A 19,869-nucleotide genomic window follows, 5' to 3' on the forward strand; every position below is an offset into this window, starting at 1 on the left:
CTGGGAACAAACAAGATTTCTCATCAAAAAGTCACACAAAAAAACAAACTGCCAAATGATGCACTTCTCAGAACTTATCCCATTAATAAGTGGCTCATGATTATAATTTCCCTTCATAAACTTCAAATGTGATAATACAAGCTGATGAACAAATTAAGTTAAAAAACATTCAGGTTTTGGGTGGGTATATGGCTCAGGAGTAGAGTCCTATATTAGTTTGTGTAAGATGCCAGATTTGATGCAAGCACCAAAAAAATCAAAAAGTAATATCAGTGTCTGGAACAATACCTGAGTAAAAAAGTACTTACCTAGCTTATAAGGTTCTGCTGACTTTGATCCCCAACATTACAAAAGAAATAATTTATTTTTTTAGATTTACAATATAAACATCTTAGAATTTTATTAACACAATTTCTTGTTCTTTGTAGTTTAGGAGGATGGACCTCCGAGGCTCTGTGCTCTCGTTAGCGATGTGGTGGAATATTCGGTCTGTGCCTGTCAATGACCTGAAAATGCAGCCCACGACCCATATGACCAGTGGTACTTTCCTCCTTTCAGGAGAAGGCCATGATCAGCTCAAGCACCAAGACTAGGAAGCCTGATGACCACAAGAAGACAGATGACTTGGAGTCTAGCATCTCTCATGCACTGCTTGAGCTGGAGATGAACTCAAGATCTCAAGGCACAGCTTGGAAACTCAGTATCACCCACCACAGGCAAGGAAACTGAAGCTGGTGATGGTCAGAAAGCAATCCTTATTTTAGCACCAGTTTCTCAGCAGAAATCTTTCCAGAAAATCCAAGTCTGGCTGGTTCATGAATTAGAGAAAAAGTTTAGTGGCAAGCATGCAGTCTTTACTGCTCAAAGAAGATTCTGCCCAAGCCAACTCAGAAAAGCTGTACAAAAAAATAAGCAAAAGCACCAAAAGCTGCACCCTGGCAGCTGTACATGACACCATCCTTGGGGACTTTTCTTCCCAAGTGAAACTGTGGATACTCCATGTGAATGCATGGCAGTCAGCTCCTAAAGGTTCATTTAGACAAAGCTCAGCAGAACAAGCAGAGCACAGGTCGAAACTTTTTCTGGTGTGTATTAGAAGCTCCCTCCCTCTCTCCCTCCCTCTCTCTCTCTCCCTCTCTCTCTCTCTCTCTCCCCTCTAGGGTTTTTTGCTGGAACTTGCTCTGTCAACCAGGCTGGCCTCGAACACAGAGATCCACCTGCCTTTGCCTCCTGAGAGCTGGGATTGAAGGCGTGTAACACCTTTCCGGTGTCATGCTCTCTGAAATAGTAAACATACTTTTTAAATATATATGGAAGAAACATAGTTTAGCATAAAAAACAAAGAAATCCTTTCCAACAAAAAAGCACAATCTTTATAGTCTTACAGATTCTCTTTAAAGACTCCACAGTACTGAAAAGTAATTTCTCAGGTGAAAAAAAATCAACACTGTACTTAAAAATATAATTTCTGTAAGAAAATATAATCATCAGTTATCAAAATGCTTTAATTTTTTAAAAGTTAGTCAGATGCAGCCAATTTTATTTGAAGTTTTAAAAAGCTTTAAAGAAAATCTTATTCATAATTTTTGTTACATTTTCCAGGTCAGCATGCCCAGCACAACCCTACACATTACAGTGTTTTACACTCAAGCGTTTATGGAGGGTGCCAAGATAAACATGGACAATTTGTTTACTCTAAAAACCGGAGCCTTTACATGCCCACGTGCCTGGATAACCTCTAACCAATGTGATGTACTAAACTGACTTGATAAAACATTCTCAGCCACCCAAGTATGCTGGATTACTGTATTTCACAGAACACAGCTTGATAAAAACCTGGGTCGGAGACAAATCAGAGTTAGGAATACACACACACACGCACACACACACACACACACACACACACACACACGCACAAACACGCACAAACACTTCTCTTGCTGTTTGTCTGCATCTCTGCACTCCTGTCTCTCATCCCTGGCATGTGATCTGGTCATGCTGGGATTCTCCCTGCCACGGATCCATTTCCCCTGCCCTACTACTCTGATTTGCATAGGTGTTCTGTCCTATGTTGGGTTTCTGTTCTCCCTTACAGCATCTGCTGATCTAGCCCTCGATGGGACCACCTGTGTGCTCGCCTGGCTCCCGCAGCCTACTCCAGATTTTTAAGTTGGTCAGCTGACACAGTTTCCTGGAAAAATTTTGTTCATCTATTAATAAATACATGTAAATAATGTGGTCACAGTATGCTTGCTTTATGCCTGTGTGTGTTTGTGTGCATGTTTTAAAATCTGTAAAACTTGTAACTCCAGATTACAACTGCTCTGAAAAAGTACAAGCGCATAGATAACCACCATTTTGGTTAAGTTCAAAACCTCAGTCCCATCCTTATTAAGGCTACCCACATGCGCTGGTCCCACCAAGGAAATATTCCCCTCCCATATGCTTTGACTTACAATGTATTTCTGTATAATTCCTGTCCTGTTCATAAAAAAACAAGGTTTATAACAACACAGATTTACTGAGATATTAAGGCTGCACCTCTACATTCATGTACAAGAACACATGTTGCTAGCAGTCAGATTTTTTATTTTTATTTTTTTAAAGATTTATTTATTTATTTATTATGTATAGTGCTCTATCTGTCTGTATGTTTGCTGGGCAGAAGAGGGCACCAGATATTACAAATGGTTGTGAGCCACCATGTGGATGCTGGGAATTGAACTCAGGACATCTGGAAGAGCAGTCAGTGCTCTTAACCTCTGAGCCATCTCTCCAGCCACCGGCAGTGAGATTTTTTTAACTTAAGAGTAAACCCCTTGATATTGATTTAAAACACTAAATTGTTTACAATGTTAAAACTTGGTTCTGCCTTCTACAGATCAGGATTATACTCTCTGTCTGAGAACCACAGCTAAAAAAAAAACTAGATATTCCTTCTAATCTTCTTGCCTCTACTAACATTGGTAAGCTGTAACTGTTTGGGTAAACTATATGTCCAAATTTGACTTATATATGTCTAATTTAGATATCCCTGACAGGTAAAGGTACCCTGATCCTCAGGTGCCTTTACAGATCTGAGAATATGCTGCTTAGGATGTGGATAAACTGGGTCATTCATATATTTCCAGTGGTTATATGACACCATACAATCATGCTGTAAAACAGTGTAGCTATTTCTCTAAAATCTTACTGTAAATAGTGGTACCCTGTGTGGGTAGATCAAGTTGCTTTCAGAAGCCACAGTCTCAGCTGGTGGTGGGGTTTCATACCTACTCGCCACTCCCTACAGGCTGGGATTTTCTCTGGACTGAAGCTGCACAGCTTGTGAACACATCATCACAATTCCTGTAAGATTATATATACAACTGCCCTGCTGCATCCAGAAAATTCTGTTTTCTTGAAGTTGGCCTCTACCTCTGGCTCTTAAGAACTTTCTGCCCTCTCTTCTGCAAAGTCCCTGACCCTTGGTGGGAGGAGTGCAAATGTACGTGCCCACTTAAGGCTGCAGACTCCACAGTCTCTTATTCTTTGCACCTGAACCAGTTGAAGGTCTCTGTGTTGACATCTTCTGCAGGAAGAAGCTTTTCTTAGGGTTGAGATGTACTGGTCTATGGCTATATTATCAATTATATCAATTATATTGCTACAAAACTGTTACCTTTTTTAAAGGTTATAAACTATGAAGACATGCAACACAAAGAAAAAAGTGATCGGGACGGATGCAAAAAGAAATTATGCGTTTGGGATCAGCCTCAGGAGGAAAGGGTCCCACTAAGTGACTTCCTTTTCGAATTTCTGTGAATGTGCACATACTGTGTAGTCTGAGTTGTTGTTGATAGTTGCATTATACTCTTAAGCTTCACAATGACAGACACAGCTCAATGCATTACTTTAAATGCATGACTCAAAGAAATGCATGCTTTGGGAGTGTCACAAATTGGCATACTTCATCACAACTTTACAAACCTAGATGTGCTGTCTCAGCAGCTTTAATGCTTTGGACTATCAGAAACAGCAGTGCAAAGAGGGACACTTTAACAGCGGGGTGAAGCAAACGTTTCCAGATACCAACAGGAAGAAATATTTCACTGGGGAGAATTCTTCCCAAATCTCACCAACTGTTCAGCTGCTCCAAAAACAATCTTTCCTACGTGCTAGAAATGTTAATATTGTCCCACAAATGGATGTAATTGGGCAAGAAAAAAATAAATAAACTAAGGAACTAAAGGAGACACTGTCACGCTTTTTCCCCTCAAGAAAAGAATGTTAATGATACAAAATATAGATGAAGGCTTATTCAAATGTACCAAATTAATTTTCATTTAAATAATTTTACTTTTTAAAAGTCTATTTGCAAGCTTAATTTTGTTGGCAAATACGTGTAATTTATGTGTATAAAAGCAGTATCGTTCTCAATTATCTACTATTCAAGGTTTATGAATATCAATAGCTATGAATGAGAAAAAGCATTCTCTTCCTTTCTTACCACTGCTCTAAACCAGCAATAACATCAAGGACAAGCAGGAATCTTGAAGATCTTGACAAGGGACTCCCAAGTCATGAAACTCATGTTTTGTTTTGTTTTTTGTTATTTTAATTCTATACCAGTGTTGAAATTATTAAGATATTTATAAGGTGGGTACTGCTAAAAAAAGTTTCCTTAAAAGATTACAGTCCAATTCCAAAACAGTTTTACTTTTCTTTTTTCTATTTATTATGTGCTACTGCAGAATCTAAGACAATTTAAAGTTCAAACAAATTTAGAGTTGGAATATAAATATATATTAGTCACATAAATACATATATAAAGAAAGAAAGCTGGGAACACATCAATCTTTAATTTACAGAAGACTGAAAACACACAACCAAATCTGCATCCCTGAGCTTCACAGCTCAGGAATCTTCTTCCTTCTTATTAAATATTTTATTTATTTATTATGTATACAATATTCTGTCTGTGTGTTTGCCTGCAGGCCAGAAGAGAGCATCAGATCTCAGTTTTGATGGTTGTGAGCCACCATGTGGTTGTTGGGAATTGAAATCAGGACCTTTAGAAGAGTAGGCAGTGCTCTTAACCACTGAGCCATCTCTCCAGCCCCTCTTCTTCCTTCTTGCATGGTTATACTAACAATGATTTTCCCAATCCCACAACATACTTCATTCAGCTATAAAATGCAATACCCAAAACAATGCAATTAAGATATCTAAAAATTGACAATTACATTCACACAAAAATGTCGCACGTTTTAAGGTTTCAAAAGCACCATTGGACAGTTCCCTGAAAAGAAATCCTTTAAAAAAATCCAAATATACTTGTTTGCTAACTAAAGTGGAATTTGTGGGATATTGTGAAATCAGTGAGATATTACTATAGAAAAGCAGTATTACCCTGAATTGGCTCCTGTGAAAAAAACTCATAAATAAAAGAAAGAATTTCCAGAGCTTCTTCCCAGCCATTCAGCAAGTTAGTATTATAAAATCAGCATAACTCTCCAACTTTTTGAAAAGGCCTTCTTAATTCAGCTCCCAAATAATTTCTTGTGTGTGCTGCTCAAATGTCTCCTGCAGAGGTCTGTGGGAGCACATGAATGTGACAGGGCAGCCCCCCATCTTCTTTACCCCTTGTTTGACCATTCTCCGGCTTCATCACCATCTTACTGGCCACAGATTCTGTTCATTTAATATATATCTCAACTAATTAAATGAAAGTTCTACATAGGAATTACTTTACTTTAAAAATTTTTAGTTAATTTATCACTCTGTGTGTGTGTGTGTCCGCACACGCACCCATGTGCCATAGCATGCATGCATAGATCAGATGATAATCTGCAGGAGTCATTCTCTCCTCCTACCACCTGAGTTCCAGGAATCAGTCTTGAGGGCAAGTGCCCTTACCCACTGAGCCATCTTGCTAGCCCTAATCATCACTTTTGTTCAGTGCTGAGACTGGAACTTACAGCTTCACTCAAGTACTCTAACCATGGAGCTACCGTCTCAACCCCAAGAATGCTTATGTGCTTTGCCTCCTAAATATCCACATCTAAAGAAGTCTACGTGAGAACTTTCTACTATCTGAATGAATGGTGCTTTTACACTGCTGTATTTTAAACAATAAGCACTATTGTAACATTAAAAAAAAGCATTTTAATTCACAAACATCCCAAACTGTGCTGTCTATAAAGCATGGATGAAAAGTAAACACAACTAATTAAAATAAGGACACATATGTTTTCCCTGAATATAAACAATTTATTTCCAAAAAGTAAGAAAGGGAATTAGAAGTGGGAGACCCAGGAGGAGTTGGGGGGTAATATAATCAAAATACAATATATGCATGTATGAAAATTCTCAATAACAAATATATCTTAAAAGAAATCAAAAGTAAAGTGTGTCAGACTTTCTCAGAGCAGAACTGAAGTAAAGCTGACATATGAACCTCATGCCTCCTGCTACAAAACTAAAAGCTGCATGGGAAGCATGTTCAAACTGTAGAACAGTTTATGATTTGACACCAACAGGCAGACAGGAAGGGTAGAATGCAGTTAGGAGCCTTCAGTTCCTGTTTTTATGAAATAAGGAATTCAGAGCCTAAAATAAGCTATAGAAATAAATTCAAAAGCATTCTGTTGTCAACCTTACCAATAATGGGAAAACACTAGAAGAGAAAATACAGTGTGTTGCTCACTTATAATTCTTGTTACGGTAAAATCATCTTTTATAGAACCAGAAACGAAATACATCTCCATCTCCATGGAAATAATATTCCCCAGTATGTGACACTAAGAAATAGAGGATTATGCAGATGTTCACAATGCAAGAGTACTCGTAGGATATGGGATTTGTTGGGGACTAAAGAGAACACAGGGTCATAATCAGATGAGTTTTGGACTTTGGTTCTGCCACTCACTTTCATCATAGATAATTTAAGCCCCAGGATTTTTATTTTGTTTTGCTTTTGTTGCTTTTGTTGTTTATTCTGCTTTATATGTTCTTAATATTTATTTATTTATTTTATGTATATGACTGTTCTATCTGCATGTATGACTTTATGCCAAAAGAGGGCATCAGATCCCACTACAGATGGCTGTAAGTTACCATGAGAATTGGACTTAGGACCTCTGGAAAAGCAATCAGTGTCATAACTACTGAGCAATCTCTCCAACATCCCTGTTTTGTATTTTTAATCAGCAATATATATATTAAGACCTATCTTATAAATCTGTTCAGGACATAGAGATAGCATAAACCATCTAATTCCAGGCCCGGCACATCCCTGGTTATGGCTTGTGGACAGCCCTATTTCTGAATGCCTCCATTGACTTCAATGCACTAGCCTATCACTGGGAATTCTAACAGCAGTGGTTGGTGTTACTACCATTGTCAATCACCTCTTAGCAGCCAAAGAAAATATTATTTGAGGCAAAACAAAAGGTTCTTAAGGTTTTTTTTTGGGGGGGGGGGGGTGTTTTTTGTTTTTCATTTTTGGGTGGTGTTTTCATTTCATTTGTTTTTTAAGTTCAGGGGCTGTGCTGTAGCTCAATGGTAAAGTGTTTTACCACTGTACCAATTATACCAATGGAAAACACTCTGTGTTACATACCCAGCAGTGTGTGTGTGTGTGTGTGTGTGTGTGCAAGTGCCTTTACCCACTGAGCCATCTTGTTTGCCCTAATTATTATTTTGTAATAAATAATATATGTAGTAAAATACTAAGAATAACAGATATAATAAAACTATGTAATAGTTTCTGACTACAGTTATGAAGCATGATCTACCATAATACCATCTTAAAACAAAAAGAACTTGGAGGGGGAGAATGATGAAAGAGTTGTCTCGATGAGGGTGCACTTCGGGGTCAGGAAGAAACCTCATGTCAGCTAAATTCAAGGAATTCACTAGGATGATCCCAGAGAAGACTCCTAGCAACAGTAGAGAGGGTCCCTGAACTGGACATTTCTTATATTCAGATTGATGACTACCTTAATTGTCATTAGAGCGTCTTCATCCAGTAACTGATGGAAACAGATGCAGAGAACCATACCAAAGCACTGGGTCAAACTCCAAGTATCCTGTTGAAGAAAGGGAGGAACCCACAGAAACAACTAACCTGGGCTCATAGGAGCTCACAGACTCTGGACCAATAGTGAAGGATCCTGCATGGACTGACCTAAGCCCTCTTCATATGTGTGACAGTTGTGTAGCTTGATCTACTTGTGGGACTCCTAACACTGGGATCCTTAACTCTTAAGCTAAGTTTTGGGAACCTATTCATCATATTGGATTGCCTTGCCCAGTCTTAATAGAAAGGGAGGAGCTTAGTCCTACCTCAACTTGATATGCCATACTCTAACACCCATGGGAGGCCTGCCCCTCTCTGAACAGAAACAAAGGGGAGGCAACCAGGGCCAGGGGCGGGGGGGAACAAGAGGAGAGGAGGGAGGGGAAACTGAGATCAGGATGTAAAATAAATGAAAAAAATAATTAAAAACAACAAAAAAGGAACTTCAGCCATTATTTAATACGAATCCTGAATCCTCTGTGGAGTTTAAATGAGATAATAAATTTTTTTAAAAGCTTCTAGCTTCATCTCTTACTCCAAGAAACAGCATTTATTTTTTTTGTATTTTTGAACCTTCCAATTACAAGACAGGATTTCTTTCTCTATTAGAATGTCTAGGAGAAGACAATGTAAGAGATACTGTATAAACTTCACTATACTTACATACTTTTAGAAATAACCTTTATTGCCTTGTTTCGGGAGAAAAGAAAGGTTAGTCTATATAACGACAATTCTACAATATAAAGCCAACTTCAAAAGATCCATCTTTAGTATATATTTGCATTCTCATGACAAAATACATGTTAAAAACTATCTTCTGAATACATAAAGGAGACATACCTGGAATGATATCATTGATGTGCAGAAGAATTGTACTTTCAACACTTGCAAAGCTACAAAGTTGTACTCCATCAAACCTTCCATCCCAGTTACCAATAGGGTTATCCTTGAAATGCCAAAAAAGTAAACCTTTATATACCTTTGTCAATAAATATAAATGTGAACACCAACATTTCTTTCAAAAGTATTATCTAAGATATCTTTCATAGAAAAATGTTAACTTTTGCACAAAAGAAAGGCTGTATTAGAAATATCTGCTAAAGTAACAACGTTTTACAATAAAAATAATAACAATCAACTTACAGCAAACACACAAAATAATGAATCAAAAGCCTTTTTCATACTTTAGTCTGCAGTAATAACACCAGCTGAGGTTTAAAGAGACATTGTCTGCAAAAGAAAATTTACTAGGATTGCATTATTTTACCCAGAAACCTACCCTTAAAGTTAATCACACATCTGCATCCCCTGGGCACTTTGCTCACTGTATTACTGTGTGTCTTTTTATAAACAGAAGAGCAGTTAACTTCAGAATTCTCTTGTTATCTGTGGGTATACAAGACTTTCCTCAAAAAATGGGGAAAGTCTTGATTTTCTAAGTTATTCTCTACTGTGTCACCAGCACAGGAGTTATTCGTGAGGCACAAGCAGATGGTCATGAAACAACTGCCCTGAGAACCAGTGAGGAATGTTAGCTTGTCCCTGGAAGCAGACAGCCATGAGTAAAGTTAGGATCGACGAACTTTCTTATCAAGAAGTCTAACGGGACTGTTTGGAACTGATGCTCGCATAAATCAAACAATGGACAGAACTTGTGTGGAGCTGGCAGGCAAGTCTCAAGACAGCCTGCCTGGGCTAAATAAGATGACCTCCTAGGTCACCATTAAGAAGGGAGAGGACCCAAACAGTTCCTGTAACATCTAAAGCCTGGCCCAAGAAACCTATAGCAAGGAAAGACTAAGTCCAAAAACTAATGGCCTTCTTTCTCCAACATTCTCTCTACCCAGTCTACAACTCCTCTGAAACACTAAACTCTCATTTAGAGAATTCTTGTTCTTAATTAATAACGATTCTGAGAGACCAACGGGTCTTACTCTGGCTCTAATTTCACATAGCGAGAGTCTGGCAAATTCTTATTTTGTACCTAACTAATGAGCCATCTTACACAATTTCTAAGTACAAGGCAACAGAAACACACTGGAACATTCATACCCAACCATCTCTGTAGAGCATTTATGAATAAATAAAAATGATTATTAAAAATATTCACTGTGTGAGTCTGCTGCTCATAATCCTCTCCCAACACACCCTGGTAAGAACAATTATGAAGGCATCTCCTTTATCCATAATGAACTTTTGACTATACTTTCAGTCTATGATAAAAATGTTCTCAACTTCTTTCTCCTCATTCTCTTAGGGCCACGTTAATTCACTATGTGCACTGGAATGCATCCATTGGTATCAAGTATGGTTATTCAGTAATAAAATGAGTGACACAAACAAAAGGAGTCAAATTATACCATATGACCTCACTTCTCAGGTACCTACAGCAGGCAAACACCCAGTCTGTAGTTACCAGGCATGGGCAAACTGGGCAGAATTTATTTAATAGAAACAGAGCACACAGCACAGGATGATGAAAAAGTTCTGTAGACAGACAGTGGAGAGGCCATGATGAGAATATGCCAAATGATTTGAACTGTTAGTGTAACCATGGTTACACTGGAACCTTTCTTATACACAGTTTGCCGCAATAAGAAACCAGTTTTTAGACAGTGAAAATCCTGTGGGAATACTCTGTCAACTCAAAAAGCAGTATGGTTCTTTTCCGGAGTATTTTCTATTAATAACTTTCTATATTCATTATTATGAGAAAATTAATTAAACTTTAGCAAATATACAAAAAAGTATCAAAAGTATTTTTAAATTAAAGAAAAATACAGTATCATACAATATATTTGGACTTAGAGAAATGTCAGTTTGTTTTATTGTTTTGGTTTGATTTTTGGTTTTGTCTACTGGTCAGTTAAAATAAGGAGAATTTAAAGACTGAGAGTATTAGCCCAGTTTATTAAAACACGAAAAAAATGTGGGAAACATTGTTTCTGCTCACATTCCTAATGTAATGTTCCTGTACCAAAGACAAACTGGAATAAGTTCTTTAAAATACTGTAAATTAGTCCATTTTAAGAATACAAAGTGTTCAATTTATTCCTAAATTGATAATAAAATTAACATATATTTACAATAATAAAACTCAAAAAATCCTTACCATGTCCACACCAACAAAATATCCTAGACTCTCTTTTTCTGGCAAAACATCACAGAATATTATTGTTCCAGATTCTACACTTTCTCCGACCTTCAGCGATACTCTGGAGTTTATTTCCAAAGGGGGAGGTTCAGCCTGCATTGTATCCATCGGGACTACAAAATCACTTTCCAATCCATTGTCATCGTCGTCTATGGGCTCCAGCTTGTCCAATGCCACACACACGCCACAATCTTCATCACACTGAAAAATCTGTTTCCCTTGATATACCCCATCAGTGAAACCTTGGCCACAAGGTTCTTCCTAGTTTTCAAAGTTTTTTTAAAAAAGAGATATGAAAAGATTATCCATTAAAGGGATTTCAGGAAATTACTTTGGAAAAACTCTAAATTCTATCCATAATATGAAATATGACTAGAGCTGCTGTTGGGTTTAGGGTGTTTAAAGAATAAAGAAGCTGTATCTGATGATGAAACTAACTCATAATTTCAGATCATAATTCTTTTGAGAAAGAGTGAGGATTAAATTTACAACATAGTTCTACCACGACTTTTGTCATGAACAGGCATTCAACTTTAACCAAACAGCAGCATCAGCTCCATTTACTGAGAACAAACTGTAACCATCTACAGCTATCCACCATACAACTACTATAAGTCATGTGTGCTCTAAGCACTTCACAGATGAGGAACAGGTCAGGAGAACTTGATGTAGGTTAAGTAGCTGGCAACCCTGCTAGTACATACCATAGCTGGCAGTCACAGCCTAATTATTTCACTACTTGAAAAGCCAAATCAAGAAGCAAGTAAAGCACGACCTCTCTCTACTCCTGAGAGTGTCCAAATGTGAACCAATAGTCAGTTTGGAATATAGAATTCTTAGATCTGTTGCCAAGGCACATAAGTTCCAAGGCAGTTTATACATTCCGGGGATAAGCATGAGCAAACTGAAATTGCTGCAACACACTTCAAAAATTTTACCTCTAAACTGTTATACTTAGTAGCATACACTAAGAACTGGGAATCTGGTGGGCACTATCACAAGAGAGTTCACAATTTTTTAAGTGTTTATAATTACAATTGGCAGTGTTAACTTTTAATATAGGTAACTTAAAAGCTTCTAAAATATGAAGTCCAGAATAATGACTTGTAAGTTTCTACCGTAAGAGATAATTTTTTAAAGTTTTCAAGAATTGTCTTTATATCCTCTCAATTTATCATTAAATAAATTTGGGGGCTGAACTATAGCTCAGAGGCAGAGGGTCCTGAGGTCCATTCTGAGAACTGTACTAAAAACAAACAAACAGAAAACACGAATCTTATAAAGGGGAAAATATGTGCTCGTGGTCTCTTGCTCACGTGCACACTCTTTCTCATACGCTCTCTGTCTCTCCTTCTCTCTCAAATGTCCTATCAAACTAACCAGCAATTCTACTCTAAAGAAAATCCCCGAAACTGTCCTATCCGCTAATAATGGTCCTCTGAAGTGCACAACTCCTGGAAATTTCTCTTCCCCAGATCGCAGCTGTACTTTCACCGGGCTGCCCACATCTACCTGGAGACCTTTAGTTAGTTAAATTCTGTTTCTAAATAGGCTGAGCCTCTCCTCACAGTTGGTAATTGCCAACAGTAACTCTGTAAATTTCTCAGTAATGTGATTAGAGAAGGAAGGGAGTAAAACAAAAGAGACTTTGGAGCCTAAGAATGATTGTGTGTGGTTCCTGAGTTTTGGCTGTTTACCTGGCCCCTGGAGGAGTCCGGCCAAGCTGGAGTACCCGTGTAGAGGTGCAGGATCAAGTGTTACAGGGATTGAATGCCATGTTCAGGAAAACGGATGGTTTGGGAATATGGTAAAAGACAGGCAACCTGAGCCCTTTAGGCCAGCTTCCATTTAAGATGTAATTAGATTGTCCATGGCTGCTCACATCAGGCTCGCTCATTCATAATGTACCCTCCATGTTCAGATCCAAAGTGTCTGGGTCAAGTGGAAATCAAACTAGTCTCTGAAAATTGAGATAGGACCTGTGTAATAGGCCAATCAATGCAATAAATTCTGCTCAAATCCAGACATCTTGGGTTTCAGAAGAACTCCTTCAAAGCTTGAGATTTCCCATTTGTCCTGTCTTTACTCATCTTATCTAAAGCAAACCAAACCAAACAAAACGAAGATACAGTCTAGTGCATAGAGGTGTTGGCATTGCCATTCTACCCTAAGCAACAAGCTTAGAGATGTGGAGTCACAGGCAAACCAGCACCCCAAGTTAGAGAAAGTGAGGAGAATGCCCAAGCTCTTATCTCTGCCGGAACCAGGACAGGGAAACCTGAGCTATAACTGGTAAATTGCCAGGAGTTCTATGTGAACAAATCAGAGAGTGAAAACTTAGGTCAGCACCTCACAGGCCAGAGAAAAAGCCCCTCTGCTTCTGCAGGGCAAGGGAAAGAATATTCAAAAATAATCCCAAGTGCCGCACTCTTCTTAGCAAGGCCTGCCTTGGGAGGAATGTCTGGTGAGAGCTCGGCCAGCTGGGGTTTTCTTACAGCCTGATTAGACTGGAAAAGGGAAACGCTAGCCATCTTGTTCTGCCCAAGGGTGAGGAGAGCTCAGAAGTAAACTCTGTGATGTGTTCACTGTGAAGTCCTCTGTCACAAGACTGGGTCACATCACAGAACTGTAGAACCCTTCCCATCTGCTCACCACACTACCTCATGACCAGTGACTGACAGTAGTTGCTTTTACCCATACAGTGATTAAAAAAACTTCCAAGAGCCGGGCGGTGGTGGCACATGCCTTTAATCCCAGCACTTGGGAGGCAGAGGCAGGTGGATCTCTGTGAGTTCGAGACCAGCCTGGTCTACAAGAGCTAGTTCCAGGACAGGCTCCAAAACCACAGAGAAACCCTGTCTCGAAAAACCAAAAAAAAAAAAAAAAAAAAAAAAAAAAAGAAAACAACTCTGTTCAAGAGGACAAAACAACAGCCTACAGAATGGGAAAAGATCTTTACCAACCCCATATCAGACAGAGGTCTGATCTCCAAAATATATAAAGAACTCCAGAAATTAGACATCAAAATTCTAAATAACCCAATTAAAAAATGGGTTACGAAACTAAATGGAGAATTCTCAACAGAAGAATCTAAAATGGCTGAAAGACACTTAAGGAAATGATCAACATCCTCAGTCATCAGAGAAATGTAAATCAAAACAACTCTGAGATTCCATCTTACACCTGTAAGAATGGCCAAGATCAAAAACACTGAAGACAACTTATGCTGGAGAGGTTGTGGGGAAAAGGGAATACTTCTGCATTGCTGGAGGGAATGCAAGCTGGTACAACCCCTTTGGATATCTGTATGGCGATTTCTCAGAAAATTAGGAAACAACCTTCTCCAAGACCCAGCAATAAGACTTTGGAGTATATATATACAAAGGATGCTCAACCATGTCACAAGGACATGTGCTCAACTATGTTCATAGCAGCATTGTTTGTCATAGCCAGAACCTGAAAACAGCCTAAATGCCCCTCGACTGAAGAATGGATAAGGAAAATGTGGTACATTTACACAATGAAGTACTACACAGCAGAAAAAATAAAGACATCTTGAAATTTGCAGGCAAATGGATGGAGCTAGAAAACATTATATTGAGTCATGTAACCCAGACCCAGAAAGACAATTATCATATGTACTTACTCATAAGTGGTTTTTAAACATAAAGCAAAGAAAATCAGCCCACAAATCACAATCCCAGAGAACCTAGACAACAATGAGGACACTAAGAGAGACATACATAGATCTAATCTACATGGAAAGTAGAAAAAGACAAGATTGCCTGAGTAAATTGGGAGCATGGGGACCTTGGGAGAGGGTTGAAGGGGAGGGGAGAGGATGGAAGGGAAGCAGAGAAAAATGTAGAGCTCTATAAAATCAATTAAAAAATTCTAAGAAATATGAAACGGCAAAAGCACATTACGACCAAGCAAAGCAAGCATGAGTGAGAATCAGCTTCAAATAAGCATGAACAATAAAGTTATCAGACTGAGAATTTAAAACAAACACAAATAAACTGCCTGTGATGGCCCCTAGCTTTAAGGCCAGAACTTGGCCGGCTGAGGCAGGGAAAGCACAGTGAGCTGGGCTAGCTTGGGCTACATAGTGCCTTCAAGGCCAGCCTGGACTATAGAGTAAGACTCAGTCTCAAGAGAAAAGACAATAGTTACATAAATAAGCCGTTTAACAATAGGCTAAGGAACATAATAGACAAAGTAGACTCTGTGGAAATCAATGGGCAATTTAGGCAGAGGTGAGACTCCTAAGAACCAAATAAGTACTAGAAATCAAAAACATTGTAACGTGCTAAGAATGCCTTTGATGGGTTCATTAGTAGACTGAACATAGAAGGGAGAATCTCCATGCTGAAGGGCATCTCAGTTGAAAGATCCCAAGCTGAAGAGCGAATGAGGGAAGGGGAGTACGCCAGAGAAACCCAGAGCAGAACATCCAAGTGCAGATGGGACACTTCAAAGGCTGGGGTGCACATGCGCCAAGAACACAGGGAGACTCATGAAAGGATCTGAGGGTGTAGCTGAGCAGTTAGGACCGAGGAATTCCCCCAAATTAGCATCACACAGAAAACTACAGGTCTGGAAAGCTTACAAAGCAGGAAGTGGCTAAACCAGGATAAGCAGAAAAATGACACCTGGGCATAGCGTTTAGAGTTTAGAATCAATGAAATTATTACTCTTTAATTCTTCAAAATGCGGCAAAGTGAAAGCAACGTTCTATTTACAGAGGAGAAAAGACTAGAATTATACCTATGTCTCCTCAGAAATCATGAAATCAAGAAAAGAGTTGGGCAATAAAATGTTGAAGGTGTTGGTTGAAACAGTCTGGGGTACAATTCTCTATGTGGTGAGCCACTCCAAAAGTAAAAGTGAAAGCTAGGCATGGTGGTGCTCACTTTTAATCCCACGAGCTCAGGAGGTAGAGGTATGTAACATGAGGGCTTGCTTGTTGGGGTTTCCACAGCCAGTAAGCCCCCAAAGAAAATCACTCAGAGAGTCTACATTAGGTTATAAACTGATCAGCCCCTTGGCTCGGGCTTCTTATCTTATTAGCTCTTGTAGCTTATATTAACCCATTATTCTTATCTATGTTAGCCACATGGCTCAGTAGCTTTTTTAGTAGGGTATGTCACATTCTGCTTCTTCAGGGGTCTGGGCAGGACTGGTAGGAATGGGCTTCCTTATTCCTAGAATTCTCCTGTTCTCAGTAGAGGTAGGCAGAACTCTGTGAGTTTAAGGCAAGCCTGGTCTACATGGTGAGTTCCAGGACAGCTAGAACCACACAGTAAGATTTTGTCTCAGAAATTCAAAAATAAAATAAATAAATTAAATTAAAAAAATAAAATCCATGAAATAAAAATAAAAAATTAGAGAGATAGCTGGTGTGGAGATGCATGCCTGTGATCACAGGGCTTGGAGGATAAGCTCATTCTTGACTACACAGTGAGCTGAAGGCCAACCTGGGCTACATAATGAATGTCAGGACAGTCAAGCTATAAAGGGAGACTCTCTAAAAAACTCAAAAATGAATAAAATTAGAAAAACCAAGGAGAAAGTTGGTGGTGTGATGTGTGCCTGTGACCATAGCGCTTGAACAATAAGGTGAGGTTAAGGCCAGCATGGGCTATGTGAGATCTAGCTTCAAATCTTTTGAAGAAATTCATTCATGGGCAGCACTGTTACTTTATAAGACGTGTCAAAGAAGTTCTACACACACACACACACACACACACACACACCTATACAGTGAAAGAAAGGGGTTAGAGAGAAGGCCCAGTGATTAAAAACACTTGCTGCTCTTTCAGAGATGCAGAGGACCTGGGTTCGATTCCTAGCACCCACAAACATGGCTCACAACCATCTGTAACTCCAGTTCTAGGGGTTCCTGACCCCTCTTCTGGCCTCTGTGGGAACCAGACCTACACATGGCGCATGCACATTCACGCAGGTAAAATTCTCTCTCTCTCTCTCTCTCTCTCTCTCTCTCTCTCTCATATGCATGCATTCACACACATACACACATGCACACACACACACATGCACGAAAGAATAGAAGAGTGCTAAAATGGAAAAATAAATAAAGATCAAATCAAAGTTCTTTACTGTTCTACTTACTTGATATCACAGACAGCTGTGGAAATTTTAATGGTGAAGTTTTATTTCATTTATAGATGTGTAGTTGTACTTAGAGGGAAGTGAAATGAAGAACCAGGAGGAGGGTTTATGACCACCTTGCACTCCTCATGAGTTAGAATTATTTAAGAATGGGCGTGGATTCATTTTAAGTGCATATTGCAAACTCAAGGGTAGCCAAATGTAAAACAAAACCACATTTTTTTTTAAAAAAAGCATAATATATGTTAAGGAAAAGGATAAAATGAAATGATACTAAATGATCAATTAGGACCACAAAAGGCAGAAGAGGAAGACAAAATGGGGATAATGAGCAAGGACACCAATGAAAACCCAGTAAATGTGGGGAGGCACACTAAGTCCAACACATCAACTAAACAATTAACACTAATGACCTAATTATGACAGTTCAAAACAGAGATCAACAAAGAATCAAAAAAGATGCAAATACGTGTTTTCTATAAGCAAGCAATTAAAGGCAGAGGCTGAGCGGCGCGGCGGCTAGACGCGCAGAGGCGGAGCGGCGTGGCGGCCAGACGCGCAGAGGCGGAGCGGCGCGGCGGCCAGACACGGCAGAGCAACACCACATACAGGAAGAGGCTTTCGGGGACCAGCACAGCAGCAGACCCAAGCGGCAGGGACAGGCGTGCAATAAGGAGAGCAGTTCGCCCTACTACAATTGAATCAAAGAGGTAGGCTTTTGGTTGGCCAGGTCACTGGCACAAGGGGAGCCTGGTCCTGTCCTGAAGATCCTTCGGAGGGGTGAGAGGGTTCTTGGCCTGCAGCAGGAACCACGAAAGAGAGTGAGGGCATTTTGTAAGCGGAGCCCTTGGCCAGCAGGGAAACCTGATCCGGTTTTTAAAGGACCCATTGGATAGGATCAATAGGAGGAAATGGGCAGGCGCCAAGGCAAGAATTCACCCAATAATCCGAAAAACAACATGAAAACATCAGAACCCAATGATCTTACAACAGAAGTATTTGAACAACCTAACACAGAAGAAGTGGAAAAAATCGACTTTATGAAGATAATAGAGTCCCTTAAACAACATGTAAAAAATGCCCTTATAGAAATGGATGAGAAGTATAACAAAAAGTTTGAAGAAATGAGTAAATACGTACATGATACCCTGGGAAACCAAGAAAAAACCATCAAGCAGGTAATGGAAACAGTTCAAGAATTGAAAACTGAAATGAAGGCAAAGAAGAAAATACAAACTGAGGACCAGCTGGATATGGAAAATCTAGGCCAACGAGCAGAGTCTACAGAAACAAGCATAATCAATAGAATACAAGAGCTAGAAGACTCTCAGATGCTGAGGACACCATAGAGAAAATAAATGAACAGATCAAAGAAAACAGCAAAGCCAACAAATTCTCAACACAAAACATTCAGGAACTATGGGACACAATAAAAAAACCAAACCTAAGAATAATAGGAATAGAAGAAGGAGAAGAGTCACAGCTCAAAGGCCCAGAAAATATTTTCAACAAAATTATGGAAGAAAACTTTCCCAACTTAAAGAAAGATATTCATTTAAATATTCAAGAAGCATACAGAACACCAAACAGACTGGATCAAAGAAAAACATCTCCTCGCCATATAATAATCAAAACACAAAATATACAGGTTAAAGAAAGAATATTAAGAGCTGCAAAAGAAAAAGGGCAAGTAACTTATAAAGGTAAACCGATCAGACTTACACCTGACTTCTCGATGGAAACTATGAAAGCCAGAAGGTCCTGGATAGAGGTTCTGCAGAAGCTAAGAGACCATGGATGCAAACCCAAACTACTATACCCAGCCAAGCTATCGTTCATTATCAATGGAGAAAACAAGACATTCCAGGATAAGAACAAATTTAAACAATATGTAGCCACAAATCCAGCACTACAGAAAGTAATAGAAGGAAAATCGCAACCCAAGGAATCCAACACTGCCAACACTGCCTACAATAACCCAGGCATCTAATGACCCTTCACGAGCACATCTCAAAGAAGGGAGACACACAATCTCTACTACCAAAAGCAATAAGAATAACCGGAGTAAACAACCACTGGTCATTAATATCACTTAATATTAATGGGCTCAATTCACCTATAAAAAGGCACAGGCTAAAAGATTGGATACGAAAACAGGATCCAACATTCTGCTGTTTGCAAGAAACACATCTCAACCACAAAGACAGGCACCTACTCAGAGTAAAGGGTTGGGAAAAGGTCTTTCAAGCAAATGGTCCTAAGAAAAAAGCAGGTGTGGCCATACTAATTTCTAACAAAACTGACTTCAAACTAAAATCAATCAGAAGAGACCGAGACGGTCACTTTATACTCATAACAGGAACAATTCATCAGGAGGACGTCTCAATCCTGAATATATACGCCCCCAATATAAAAGCACCTACTTATGTAAAAGAAATATTACTAGAACTCAAGGCAGACATAAACCACACACACTAGTAGTAGGAGACTTCAACACACCTCTCTCTCCAAGGGACAGGTC

At 39.1% G+C, this 19,869-nt stretch overlaps 1 protein-coding gene across 1 annotated transcript in view; it reads right to left on the reverse strand.

Annotated features, from left to right (window-relative positions):
• The window catches only part of LOC121462692 (ubiquitin carboxyl-terminal hydrolase CYLD-like), a 42,376-nt gene that overhangs the window by 18,270 nt on the left and 4,237 nt on the right, over positions 1 to 19,869 (reverse strand). The window contains exons 2-3 of the mRNA XM_041674511.1: positions 11,175 to 11,477; positions 8,903 to 9,008 (exon numbers count right to left, since the gene is read on the reverse strand). Of these exons, the coding sequence (XP_041530445.1) occupies positions 8,903 to 9,008; positions 11,175 to 11,477 (409 nt within the window). The remainder of the gene's footprint in view (positions 1 to 8,902; positions 9,009 to 11,174; positions 11,478 to 19,869) is intronic.

This window comes from Microtus oregoni, unplaced genomic scaffold (assembly GCF_018167655.1).
Source record: "Microtus oregoni isolate MIOR12 unplaced genomic scaffold, Mior012 000025F_ref0000491, whole genome shotgun sequence".
Lineage (NCBI taxonomy): Eukaryota > Metazoa > Chordata > Mammalia > Rodentia > Cricetidae > Microtus > Microtus oregoni.